The sequence below is a fragment of the Cetorhinus maximus genome, chromosome 17, assembly GCF_964194155.1.
Source record: "Cetorhinus maximus chromosome 17, sCetMax3.hap1.1, whole genome shotgun sequence".
NCBI classification, from domain to species: Eukaryota; Metazoa; Chordata; class Chondrichthyes; order Lamniformes; family Cetorhinidae; genus Cetorhinus; species Cetorhinus maximus.
The window spans coordinates 40,088,103-40,102,566 of NC_135895.1; the positions used below are offsets into that span (position 1 = coordinate 40,088,103).

Genomic DNA, 14,464 nt, shown 5'->3' on the forward strand with positions numbered 1-14,464 from the left:
ATAATTAACTTTGCAGTTGTATTTTGTTAATGTAAGTTCTACTAAAGTTGTTTTTAGCAGTTTTCATCTCAAATAAATACCAGTGGTATATAATTTTTAAGTTTCTTTTTGTTTACTGATAATCCCATATTTTGATCTCTTTCCTTCTAGTTGGCGGTAATTCTTCACAGAGCAGTTCTCCCAGCTCCAGTGTGCCCAATTCTCCAGCCAGTTCTGGTCACATCCGTCCAAGCTCTCTCCAAGGATTGGCTCCTAAGCTTCAACGACAGTATAGATCACCCAGACGCAAGTCTGCAGGGAACATCCCCCTCTCTCCTCTTGCTCGCACTCCATCACCCACCCCACAGCCAACATCCCCTCAGCGCTCCCCATCTCCCCTGCCTTCACATTCTCTGTCCAGTTCCAATGCAACACAATCATTTCCAGTTAAACTACACTCTTCTCCACCGTTGGTCAGGCAGATCTCCAGGCCCAAAAGTGCAGAACCTCCAAGATCGCCATTGCTAAAGAGGGTTCAGTCTGCTGAAAAATTAGCTGCCACTCTCTCATCTGAAAAGAAGCTGTCATCTTCCCGAAAGCACAGCCTGGATATATCGCACTCAGAATTTAAGAAAGAAATGCTGCAGAGAGACCCCAGTCTACAGAGTTTACAGGAATCTGCTAATGAGTCACAAGGCAGCAAACGCGGCCCTGCAGAAAAGGGAACACTAAAGCAACCTGCTGCCAGAAAAATTGGTAGGCAAGAATCATCAGAAGGAATTAATAGGGGAAAGCTAAATGACAAACTAGTAGCAATAAGACATGATAGAGCAGAAAGGAGAGAAGCTCTACAAAAACAAGATGCCATTCGTGAGGTGGAGATCTCTGAAGATGAAAGTGATGAGGGTTCGGAAGATAGCCAGGAAGGAAGGAAGTTGCATCAGGCTTATGCCCAAACTGATGTTTCAGCTGTACTTGAAACTGGTTATAATTCACATAAACCTGAAAGTAGGGATTCTTCAGAAGATGACCTTAACTCTGTGTTCTTACCTGAGTCTAAAGAAAGAAACTTAACTGTACTTTCAGAGCTCAACATTCGGAGGTCAATATTGGGCAGTACAGTACCACATAAAATAGAACAATATCAAGCAGAAGATTGTTCAATCAACAAAGCACCTGGGGGAAAGGCTGTAATAGACCATGCTGCCTCAGGCATTCAGAAGAGTGGCCCAAATAAAACAGATCCCAGAGACCTCAAAACTGTTGAAATAAGACAGCCTCTTATAGGTTGTGTTACCACAAAGGATAATGACTCCCACAAAACACTCTCAATGCAAAAAACCCCAGAGGGAACATCAAACCAAGAGCTTAGGAACACAGCAGCATTCAAAATACATCAAGACACTCAAACAGCTTTGTTGGAAACTGGTATTGACAAGAGTAGCTCTCCTCTTAATCAGATGGTGCATAGAAAACCTACAGAGGATGTACATTGGAAACTACCAGAAGCAGCCAATCAACTTGCTGCGTGTTCTTCCAGTACTTTTGAGCATCTGCTTTTCAAATCAGTACCTCCTCATCTCTCAGAACAGTCCCAGAGAATTGATGATCCTAAGAAGGAGAACATTAGAACTGAGTGCAAACTAAATGATGAGGCTAAAGGGCGAACTGTGAGTAAGCAAAAAGATTCATTTGGAATTGGTGTAAAACCTTTTCATTCAAATGTCAAGCATCTTAAACATTCCATTGCAGAGGAAATGGAAGGAAGATTAAACCAAAGTGAGCGAATATTAAAGGAAAGTGAAGAGCTGGACACTAAAAGTCAACCTTTACTAAATATGGAAAGTGCAGTTGGCTCAAAATGCTCTCCAGCTAGCTTTGCTAAAACACCTTTTGTTTCCCATTTAGCTACTGTTGCCAAAAATGTATTGGGTCCAGTGAAGTTGGCTATCCCTGGGATAACAGAGACTGAGAGGAGGAAAGAATTAGGTTCACATGATTTGGTAGCCAGGAATGATAAAGAAGGGCCACATTTTACCACATTTGGGTCTGCTACAGTGTCAAATATCACAACATCCTCATCAATGCCTGCAAGTGCAAAATTGCAATTCGAAGATCAGGCCGTAGTTTGTGGATCATTGTTAAAGCATGAACCAGTCATAGGGGTTTTATCTGAGCAAAAGGCAGTGCAAGATACTACAAGAATTTCATCCCCAAGAGAACAACACCAAACCTGTGTGGAAAAGTGTGGGAAAGATCAGTCCAGAAGCTGTCTTATGAAAAATAAAGAAACAGGAGACCATAAGAAAGGACAGAACTTGCAGCTATCACACAAACTTGCATGTGATAATTTCAAAAAAACATAGTTGATAATTCCCAATTGTAGGAAAATAAGTCATCTGCATCTAACTATAAAAACCTTTTTTTGGAGGTTATTTAAAGCTGCATGTTTGACTTTGTATCCATACACTATTGCAAAAAAAAACTCAATGAGATGTGTACGAATAGTTTAGCATTTTCTGAACACTATATTCAATTTTGGGGACAAGTCCTGTGCTGCCGATGTGCTACAGTTTTATTTTTGTTTGGAAGTGAGCTGATATTTCAAACAGGGTAGCTGGTATTATTTTTCCACTCTATTGCTAACACCAATTTCGATTTCAAGTTGGACCAATGATCTTTTTGAAGATAGCAAAGTGGATGATAATTCCTGTGTACACTGTGATTCTATGAGAAATGCCATAATGCACGAGTGAGTACAAGACATTTAGCTTACATATCATCTCTATTTTCTATATTTTCAAATTTAAGTGACTCCCATTTTTAAAATGTCTATAATCTGCATTGACATCTGTATATGTGCAACCCAGGTTTGCCAACAAATTATTTACTGGATTCTTTGTTGTCATGGTGTTGCCTGAACCCTTAGCTCTGTAATGTAACTTGTCACTATGCAAAGTAATACATTCCTGCAGAGCATTTGACAGTGTACTGTAATTTTTCTTTTTGTATTAATGTATCTGAGAAATGTATCTTATTTATTGTAAATATACATACGACAGTCTTGGATGTCTTTCTGGGTTTGTGCCACATAGATATTTTGTTGTCATGGAGAGATGTAGTGAATGTGTAATGGAAGTACTTTCACAAAAAAAAGTGAGAAGCATTTAAAAAAATACATTTTTGTACTTATTTAATCAATGCAGAATGTCACCATGAACTGTGGTGCACTAGGGTTTATTGTGCTGCATTATTACTGCATGTTGGCTTCAACCCCATCCCTTCAAATATACTGAACTTCTTTCCACATTTCAAATTACGTATGTTGAATAATATCCACAAGTTCCATAATTTTTATGGCAGCTTGCTTCACTTATTAAAAAAAACTCCCATTACAACAATGTAACAACTTTTGTCTTAGTTTTCAGCTGATGTGAAAGTTTTAATTTGGTGTTTACCCCCCACCTCCCCTGCCACCTTTCCTTTCCCCTGCTTCACCTTCCCCTGCCCAACCCCTGCCACAAATCATGTTATGTTTATGATGTATTGCACTAATAGATCTCTGAGCTTCTGCCTGCCTAACAATCGTAAATTTGTTTTGTTTTTATTAGCAGCTACATTTTGCTAAATGTCAGTTAGTTGATCTGAGTAAGTTAGACTGTTATTGGTTAATGTCGACTGGATTTTAGTTGCTGTGTTTAATCTTTTAAAATAAAAAAGAAAAAAAAAAGGAAAAAAAAAGGTTCTATGGACATTACAGTACTGTGGAGCCTGTGCTTTTGCTCACAGTGCATCTGACTGATTTCTTTCTGCTATAATGTTTTCACTCAAAGTTAATGAGGAAAAATACTTGAAATAAAGGGGGTGTGTTTACTGCCGTGAAAAGAAAATACTGCTTTTTTGTGTGTTTTTTTAATATTTGCTCATTTGGAATGAAGATATGTGCTTGTTTCCGCAATGTTTTAATCCCTCATATGACCACAGACAGCACTTCACAACAGCCATTTTCACTGTATGCCAGTGTTCTTTATCCAGATGATAACGATTAGGGATGCGTGCCTACAATTATGACAGTCCTAAAATATAATACATATAATTTACAGACTAATCGTGTTTAAATTTGCTCTTTGTCGATGAGGCTGCTAAGAAATTAATTTGCATAATTTAAGACCTATCTAAATTGTATATAAATGTGGTATAAGCCAAAGCTCCGATTTTACCATGTTTATTAGCATCAAAGCTGCTTCTTAACAAGTTAGATGCATTCATTAAATGAATTTAAGTTAATTGAAATATACTGTTCTATCTAATGTTATATTTTTACATAAAAAGGTTCTATTATATAGCAGCTTATCAGTTCTCAGAAATGTCTGAGAGCACTGAGGATGCAACAAATGACTTTCAAGTCCAGACCTTTGTTATGCTACGTAAGCATAGGTGAAAAGGACTCTCAGTTACTTAAAAAGACCACATACAGTGGGACTACCCATGATTAACTCTTCTAAAGCCCCTGAGGATGTTGACTCGCCATGAGTGAAATCTCTGAGAAGAACAAATAATGTTAACCTTTTCTAAAACCTCCTAAAATAATTTTGCAAAACTCCATAGTACCTGTCTGATATTGCAGCTTACTTTACTCAATCCTAACCAGTTTGATGTCATTGTTGACATTTTTATGGTCTCAGCACAGCAGAGAATTATACTTTTAGAAAACTGTTCATCTGGAGATAGAACTCATTACCTTTATATATGCCCTTCTTAACTATTTAGTTATCCAATTTATTTTTGCTGTCTTTGGGCAGATAAAATTATTAAAACGTCATTATCCGTACAGCTTTCTGTCGTGCAATGAAAACAAATTTAATTCTCTGCATTTTTCCTACAATTTGGTGCCTTACTGCTGTAACCTCTTCTTTGATCTCTCGCCAGATCTTTGACATCGTTTTGAAGGCTGAGTTCTCAGAATTGTGCACAATGTTCTCAATGACCTTTGCAATGAGTTATGTGAAGTTAAAATAGCTGCTTGTGACAGAGCTACTGTGGTTCTTTGCACAACTGAGTTTTGTATTGAAATAGCAGCAGTAACGTGGTGCTACATGAGAAGGCACTTTTGGCTGGTTGTTTTGTGGGCCAACATCACTCCACAGGTTCAGACAAAATAGGCAGCAAAAGCTTACTAGATTCTCTATAGTGGTAAGCTGTCTGGCTGAGTAAATGGCATGTATTCCTATAGGGAGACAGTAAGTACTCTAGCACAAACAGAAATTTTCACAAATGTTGATTTCTTGGTCATCTGTTTTGAAGCCTCTTAAACATTGTGATGTGTTTCTCTACATGTGCTTTAACCCTGACCAAAAACAAAATTACTCCACTTTGTGGTTTCTAAGAGTCATTGCTACAGATCAGGGCTTTTTTTAAGGTGAAGATGAGCATAGTATCTCTCAATTGCACGGAGGAATATTTCTTGAAAATCTTTAATGTTTTGGTGAATTCAAGTTTAAGTTGAAACTTAAGTGCTGCCTTTCTGTTGACATGATCATTAATGAGTCACTGTACCTTCTTGGCAGAGTTTGATTGTTTCTGGTGCAAAGTAATACCAAAATTCATAATCTCAAAGTACCTCAGTCATCAAAAGTACATTTGTTTTCCCTCACTGAGCGCAGCTTCTAAAAGTAAGTCCCCTCTCTTTCCATCAAAGGATCATCCTCCGCCATTTCCGCCAACTCCAGCATGATGCCACCACCAAACACATCTTCCCTTCAACCCCCCTGGTGGCATTCCGCAGGGATTGTTCCCTCCGGGACACCCTGGTCCACTCCTCCATCACTCCCTACACCTCAAGCCCCTCCCACGGCACCTTCCCATGCAACCGCAGAAGGTGCAACACCTGCCCCTTTACTTCCCCTCTCCTCACCGTCCAAGGGCCCAAACGCTCCTTTCAAGTGAAGCAGCATTTCACTTGCACCTCCCTCAATTTAGTCTACTGCATTCGCTGCTCCCAATGCGGTTTCCTCTAAATTGGAGAGACCAAACGCAGATTGGGTGACCGCTTTGCGGAACACCTTCGGTCTGTCCAGAAGCATGACTCAGACCTCCCTGTCGCTTGCCATTTCAACACTCCACCCTGCTCTCATGCCCACATGTCCGTCCTTGGGCTGCTGCAATGTTCCAGTGAAGCTCAGTGCAAACTGGAGGAACAGCACCTCATCTTCCGACTAGGCACTTTACAGCCTTCCGGACTGAATATTGAGTTCAACAATTTTAGATCATGAACTCTCTCCTCCATCCCCACCCACTTTCCGATCCCTCTTTTTTCCAATAATTTATATAGAATTTTCTTTTCCCACCTATTTCCATTATTTTTAAATGTATTTGCATCCTTGTATGTTCACCAATTCTCAATCCATGCTGATACATTACCCCCAATACTGCGAGCTCCTATCTTGTGTAATAACCTTTTATGTGGCACCTTATCGAATGCCTTCTGGAAATCTAAATACGCTACGTCTACCAGTTCCCTTTATAAACTCTGTTTGTTATATCCTCAAAGAACTCTAGCAAATTTGTCAACATGATTTCCCTTTCACAAAACCGTGTCGACTCTGATTGTGTTAAGCTTTTCTAAATGTCCTGCTATTTCTTCCTTAATAATGGACTCTAACATTTTCCCAATGGCAGATGTTGGGCTGACTGGCATTTAGTTTTATGCTTTTTGTCTCCCTCCCTTCTTGAACAGGGGTGACACATTAGCGGTTTTTCAATCCACTGAGACCCTCCCGGAATCCAGTGAGTTCTGGAATATTTTGACCAATGCCTCCACTATCTCTGCAGCCACTTCCTTTAAAACCCTTGGATGCAGGCCATCAGGACCTGGTGACTTGTCTGCCTTTAGTCCCATTAATTTGTCAAATACCTTGTCCTTCGTGATAGAGACTGTTACAAGATCTTTCCTCCCATTGGCTCTTTGTTTATCTGATATTTTTGGGATGTTTATGGTGTCCTCACCATGAAGACTGAAACAAAATATTGATTTAAATTATCTGCCAGCTAAGTCACTGTAGCCTGTGTGATGCACTCGTCAGTGGCTTGTACCAAATCATTTCCAGTAGTCAGTTTCCACAATGAATTGTTTACCAAATAGGGACTTGTAGAATCTTGTGATACCAAATACCAGAGCGAGTGTCTCCCGCTCCATGTTGGGATAATTGGATTGCACTTGCGATAGACTTTTGGAAGCAATTGGTTTTCCATCTTGCAAAATGTATGCTCCTAATGCTTGTTGAGATGTGTCGACCTCAAAGACTGTCTCCTTTCTTGGATCATAGTATTGTAAACCACAGGTCCCTTCTGACAATACTTGTTTAAGTGACTCAAACATATGTAGATGGTCCTCCTTCCATACATACATCCTCCTTTAACAGTTCTCTAAGTGATGTTCTATTGGCATAGTTGGGTATGTATAGTGCTAAGAAGTTGAAGAATCTGAGGCATCTCTGCAAGACCTCTCCATCTTGGGGAGGAGGCAAATGTCGTACATCTTTGAGTTTGCCTGGGTCAGGATGGATCCCGGAACTCGAATAAATAGAGGTGAAAAAAATTAGTCTGACTCACATTCACCTGGCATTTCTTGCTGTTGAAGATGAGTCCTTCACGATGAGCTACTGCCATTAGTGAATATGATTTTCAGTCATGATCTTATTTGGCTTTGCCCATCACTGCAATATCATTGGCAATGCATACACATCCAGGAACATTTTCTGTAATTCTGTCCATATGCAACTGGAACATATCCTGACTTGGTATGAATCAAAAGATAATCTCTGGAAACAGTATCTTCCAGATGGTGTCCTGAATGTAGCGATCTCTTGAGATCCCTCTGCCAAACAAACTGACCAATATCCGTGATTGGCATCCAACTTGGAGAAAAACTTTGCTCCTTTAAATTTGGGATTCAATCCCTCCAATGTTGGGATCTTGTGTGGGAATCTCTTTAGAGTGAGATTTAGACGTCTTGGTCCAAGCATACCTGGATTGTGCCATCTTTTTTCAATATGCACATGATAGAGCTGCACCAGTCGGTGCACACGACAGATAATGCTATTATGCTCCATGTCATCCAATTAGTTTTAAGCTTCTCTTGTATGTGCATGTTGCACTTTCTAAGAGGTCAATCGATGGAATTGCATCTTTTCTAAGGTGTAGTACAGCATTAACTCTGAAATTTCCTATAGCCTGGAATTTGGGTGTTTCTGTTGTAGGTCATGGAGTGATTCAATGTGATTATTTTTGGCCTCTTCTGCTGTGATTGATGCATCGATCTCATGTATGGTCACAATGTTGAGTTCCGTACACACCAATAACCCTGCTACTGGTGGTTCACTCATGTCCATCAGGTAGAATACTTGTAGTTTCCATGCTGACTTGCCATAGCTACATTTCAATGTCAATGTACCAATGCAATAAATAAGTGACACATTGTACACAGTTAGATTGCTGTCACAGGTTGTATCATTGACTCCCAATGATCCAGATACATATCCTTCAGGATTCTGACTGGTAAGATGTTCACACTCACCCGTGTATACTTTGGCTGTGAGCATGTGTTTGTTACTTCAGGCATATGATGCTGATTTTAGCAAAAGCCTCTAATTGACTTCATCCACATGTTGTGCCACATTCACAATGTGAAGCCTGTTCATTTTCTAGATGGAGGTTTCTCCACTCTGAACCTTCACCGTGGTCTGTCTTGTTGCTAATCTCGTGTATGTGCTTTTGTTTATGTGGGCCTCTGGTGCATTCCCTGCTGCTGCCAGGATGCTGCACGTAATTTTTGTTTGGTCATATCTAATTGTAATCTCAGGTCGTACCTCTGGAACCAGATTTCTTGCATTGGCAAGCCCAATGTCATCCTACACCACATACTTTGCACAGGTCTTGGAATGCAGGACAGCTTCGCGGCGGATGCAGGAGACTGCACTCCCCAGACACATTCTGTGTCCGGGTTACCGCACCAATACTGATAGCTGCACCCAATGCTTGCAGGTCTTGTCCAGTCACAATGGCTTCACATTTTCTGCCATGTTTTAGCAATGTGTCAATATCGTGAAAAGGTCTTTTTGGAAGGCTTCAATCAGTGCTGAAGCTATAACTGGCTCCATTATCCATTCAGACAGCTTAGCTTCCAAAAAATCTTAGTCCTTGCTCTTATCATGGCACCAGCTGACAAACTGATCAATTGATTCTTGCAGCTGTTGTCTGTAAACCATCATCTCTAATCGGTGTATTCTGAAGTTCACTTTTACACAAAGTTGATCCTCCAGCATGTTCCAAAGCTTAACAGGATCCTCTGACCCTTCTCAGACAGGCTCAAAGTGTTGACTCTATGCAACCCCTTGTTTCCAATGGCCACCTTTATTTTCACCACTTGTTTATTCAGTTCTGTGGCATATAAATCTAAAAAGTATCATTTCACCCTTCATTTAAAAAGCCTAAATTCAAATAGGACATCTGTGGCCTTCCAATTCATGCTGGTGAATTTCGTAGCCATCTTACTGATGCTCCCTGTCTTTTACAGACACTCCCAACGGGAATGGCACCTGATGACATCTTAATGGCTGTGCAGCTTTACTGCCCAATTCAAATCCGACTGCACAGCACAACCCTGACTGACAGGTTGCTTCCAATCATCACCGATCTGATAATCCCACAAATAATATAATCACTGTTTTTCAAAGTACTGTCTGTAGAGGCACTCTGCCTCCCAGGGTTTCAATGCACATACAGCCTCTGTATTGCACTAACTCTTGTCGTGGTTCCTCTTATGGTCTTCAAACTCACAATACTGCCACCATGTTGTGTTTCATGGTTCCTTTGCGCAAACTCACCAACCGCGCACCACAGGATTAGTAAAACTATGAGTAAGTTTGATTTATTTGAAGACTACAACTGTACAGGATAGCTCAACAGCCAAGTCTACTCTAGGGATTCAGCAATCACCATTACTAACAGTTAAAGCTGCACTGACTACTAGTAACTAGCTGCTGGTCACATGCTGCTTTCCATCATGGTTCCACACTCTTTAAGTGATATCACATCTCTGGTTCTGTGTTTACACCTATCATCTAGCTTGAAGTTTTCCAAATTAAGATTTTCTTGTTTTCCATGACTTCCAGGATTTTTCCGATGGCGGGGAGAGCTGTTGGCCATTCTGATTAGCTGGCAGCTTTGCAGTCCCAGCAGTGGCAGCAGTAGTCAGGACTGGGATGACAAACAGTTGCCAGATTATAATTCCCGGAGTACAGAACCAGGTCTTAAGGCTGGGAGGGGAAGTGAGGCCCATGGGGATGGGGAGAGGGTCTGGGGATCTTTATAGTGTGGGGGGGTGTTGGAGATAGCCTCTGTGGGGGCAGAGCTTGGGGTGGAGCCTGATGTGGAAAGGGGACCCTTGCGGGAGATGCACCCCCACTCCCTTTTTTCCCTGAGGCCCAAGTTGGGCTTCTACTCCTCCCACCAGTCTCAGAATTTAGTCTGGGTGTGAATCACCCTTTAAGTGGCCAATGATTGGGGCAAGGGTGGGTGTGCTACCCTAGGACTCACCCGCCCCTGTAAATTTTATGGACAGGTTGGGGCATATGGGAGGGTGGCAGGTGCCGTAAAATTCTCACCATTGTTCTTTTCAGCTGGCTACTTAATGAAGAAAAGCAAAATATTGCAGATGCTGGAAATCTGAAATAAAAACAAAAATGCTGGAAATACTCAGCAGGTCTAACCGCATCTGTGGAGAGCGCAAATGGTTAATGTATGAAATCAATGATATTTCATCAGAACTGTCTAGAGGGGTTTTTCTAGCATAGGAAGTGAATCATAGTGTCTATGTTACAGTGAACTATAACAAAGACACTATTCTTAATTATATATTAAGACTTGTTTTGATGAGGGACATGCAAGATAGTTTTGATGAAAGGTCATTAATCTGAAATGTTAACTCTGAGCTCTCAGATGCTGCCAGACCTGCTGAGCATTTTCTATCAGTGAGATTGCTGTCTGGTGCATAGGACTCCCTAACCACTTGAGCTGCAGTTCTGAACAACATTAATGGTTCCATTAATTAAGTAAGGAAGCATTTCGTAATGAGTCATGCTCTGTCTTGGCAAGTTTTGAGTGAAATATTGGACTCTCTTGTACTTAAATAGGAAGGAGGCAGGGTATTGGGATGATTGAATAGTGGATCAGGGTGTCATGGAGGGAAGTGTCCCTTGATATGCTGAAAGGGGAGGGGAAAATGTGTTTGGTGGTAGTATCTCACTGGAGATGACAAAAGTAGCAGAGGATCATTTGTTGAATGTGGAGGCTGGTGGGATGGAAGGCAAACCCAATCATGGTTCTGGGAGGGAGGTAATGGGGTGAGAGTAAGTTGAAGGAAATGGAATGGATACAGTCTCCATGATAGAGAGAAATTCTTGGTTGAGAAAAAAGAAAGGCATATCGGAAGCTCTGGTATGGAAGGTGGGACCATTGGAACAGATCCAACAGAAAGGGAGAAATTAGGAGAATGGAAATCCAGTCCTTGCAGGAAGCAGGGTATGCGAACATGTTGTCAAGTTATCTGTAGGAGTCAGTGAGCTTATCATGGATATTGGTTAACAGCCTATCACCAGAAATGGAGACAGTGAAGTGGAGTAAGAGGAGGGAAACGTTGGACATGGATCATGTGGTGACAAGGAAAGGGTGGAAATTGAAAGATAAGTTGATTAAATTTTCCAATTTGGCGTGAGAGTAGGGAGTGACATTGATAGTCATCAATCTACTGGGAAAATAGGTAAGGGGAGGAAATCTGAGTAGGACTGGAAAAAAGAATGTTTCACATACCCCAGGAAAAAACGAGCACAGCTAGGACCCATATGACCCACTGTGAGAATGGATGTTTTTAATATTTTGGAGAATATTGTGGTGTTCGGTAACAAAAAAAGGTCTGGGTGTCCGTGTGTGATTTAATTAAGCTGGCCAAGAGGTTGATAGAGGTGAGGTTGTTTGGGGTTTTGGGAACATGAAAAGGATAGAGGTGTTAAGTTTAAGGTACAAGTAAATAGGTTAGATCTAACATTTGTATGTTTAGCTAAGTTGAGAGGTTGTTTGAATTTCAAAGGGGAGTCAGAGGCGACAAGGAAAATATTTGCATCTTGCAGGAATCCATCACTAAATAGTAGTGGGGTATTGTATTTTTATTGACCTAAAAGCAAAGACAAGATGGAAACATGAAAGATCTTATATTTAGAAGGGTTTGAGTTTCAAAGAGGCGTGAGAACAATGGGACTGAATTGAAAGGGGAAAATAGGTGTATTAGAATTACTGTGGATAGCTGGGTTTTTTTAGCTATTGAGCTGTAGAGATGGCTGTATAGCTGTTAAACTGGAGATGGCTGGAGATAGCTGGAGCTGCCTGAGCTGTTCAGAAGTCTTGGGCTGCAGCAAGCAGTTTTATTCTGAAGTGGATTCCATACCATAAAGTTGAAGAGGGTAAAGGTCATGTGGTACACCTTTACTGAAGCTACTGCAGTTTACCTGGTGTGATATTACTGGATTTTTCATATTTAAACATCTATGAGGGAGTGTTACCAGGAAGGCATAATTGTGGATTTGACCAAGTAGTGAGTTTTGGGGCAATGTTTAAAAGACTAACCTTAATTATGTAACTGTAATCTTGTGTGCTTAAGTTTCTTTTTATTTTGTTAATAAAATTTTTACTTTTTAAAAAAAACCCAAAATTGTTCCTAGGCTTCTTACTGCTAAGCTCGGTATGTCGTCTTCTCGTTATCGGAATAAAAAAAACGTTTGTGGCCTATAAGCCAAGTTTCCCTCTGGGATTTGGTTTGCACAGCAATTAACACCAGCTGATGTCATAACACGCACCTTCCATTTGGAATAAATGAGATGAGTCAAAGGAGAAGTAGTTCAATGTGAGAACATGTTCAGCCCGGCGATGGTGCATGTGTTAGGCCTCAGTTCAATGAAGAATCTGACAGCCCTCCTATTCCGGAATGGAGGTGAAGAGGAATTGGATATTCATAGTGGAAAGGAGACAGTTAAGAGTCAAGAAACTGTTAAAGTGGTGGAGGGCATTGTAAAAGTTATAAATGTAGGTGGGAAGATACTGGATATGCCTTACACATTATCTTAGTGACCACTTGAACAAAGTAGTGAAGTATTGCTTGAGCTCATGAATTTAGTAGGAACTGTACCTTAATGGTTGTTACAGGACCAACAGTCCAGAGGTCTGGGCTAATGATCTAGAAACATGAGTTCAAATCTAAACAAGGAGCAGGGGAATTTCAAATCAGTTAATCAAATAAACCTGGAATAGAAAGCTAGGATCTGTAATGGTGACCATGTAACTACCAATTGTTGTAAAACTCCATCTGGTTCACTAATGTGTTTTAGGGAAGGAAATCTGCTATGCTTAACTGGTTTGACCTTTATATGAATCCAGCTGCCTGGTGTGATACTCTTTCGAGTTATCAACAGTCACAGATTGCAACTCTTTTGAGTACAATCACAGTTCTTGGTTTCCGGGAGGGGACATGAACCCACAACCCTCTGATTCAAAGGCGAGGGTGCTATGAACTGAGCCACAGCTGGTGTGATAGTGCATGTCATTGAGAGGGAGCTAAACCATTTCTTGACTCGGACAGACGTGGCATCAAATAGAAGGTAAGTGGCTTCGTGGACAATGTGGTTCATGTGATCTCCTGGATTAGTTTTGATCACCTGAGGAGATCAAAGACAAATTTCCCAGGGTCTTTTTTTCTCTTTTATTTGCCCTGGGTTTTTCTCTTTTTCCCTCTCCCGTGAGAATACATGACTACTGACAGGGGACCAGGGGCATGGAAAAGTGTCCAGCTGTGATCTTCCAGTTGTCATAACTGTGGGACATGCTTGATGGACCAACTGATCTTGGATGCTCATATGTACATTGGGAATTCAATGGATTGTGAGAGTGCAATTTCATCATAGCTGTTTACTTTTCTACCATAAAAGAAGCCACAGCTGTGCCTATTTTTTTTTCGCTTTGTAATCAGTAATCTCCCTCTGATGGTACCCCTCAAACATGCAAATAAGGAATGACCCTGCAACTGGGACAGCCCCACAAACTCAATAAACAGCTGATGCTCTTGCTCCACATACCTTCTGCTGGGAGACCATCTCCGATGTCTTTAGCCATCGTGACATTTTTTGCCATGGTGGAATTAATTATTGTAATCCTAAACATTTAATTAACTCTTTAACTATTATAAATCTGAGGCACCAATTTTCTTGAACATTTTCTTCCAACAGATGCCCATTACTTCGGGAGAAAAAGGAGTGGAGGCAAGGTTTGTTTGGATGCTTTTGTAAGGAAAACTTGACCAGGGAAAATAAGTATCATATTATCTTCGGTTCTTAAAAAAAAAAGTAATGAACAATTTGAAGTGGCATAGTAAGCCTCTTTA

The 14,464-nt window shown here is 40.7% G+C and overlaps 1 protein-coding gene across 5 annotated transcripts in view; it reads left to right on the forward strand.

Moving 5' to 3' along the window:
• The window catches only part of mast2 (microtubule associated serine/threonine kinase 2), a 544,666-nt gene extending 540,795 nt beyond the window's left edge, over positions 1–3,871 (forward strand). For all 5 annotated transcript variants that reach the window (XM_078561040.1, XM_078561041.1, XM_078561042.1 and 2 more), the window contains one exon: positions 151–3,871. In XM_078561040.1, coding sequence (XP_078417166.1) covers positions 151–2,345 — 2,195 coding nt within the window. In that variant the 3' untranslated portion in view covers positions 2,346–3,871. The remainder of the gene's footprint in view (positions 1–150) is intronic.
• Positions 3,872–14,464: the final 10,593 nt, after the last annotated feature.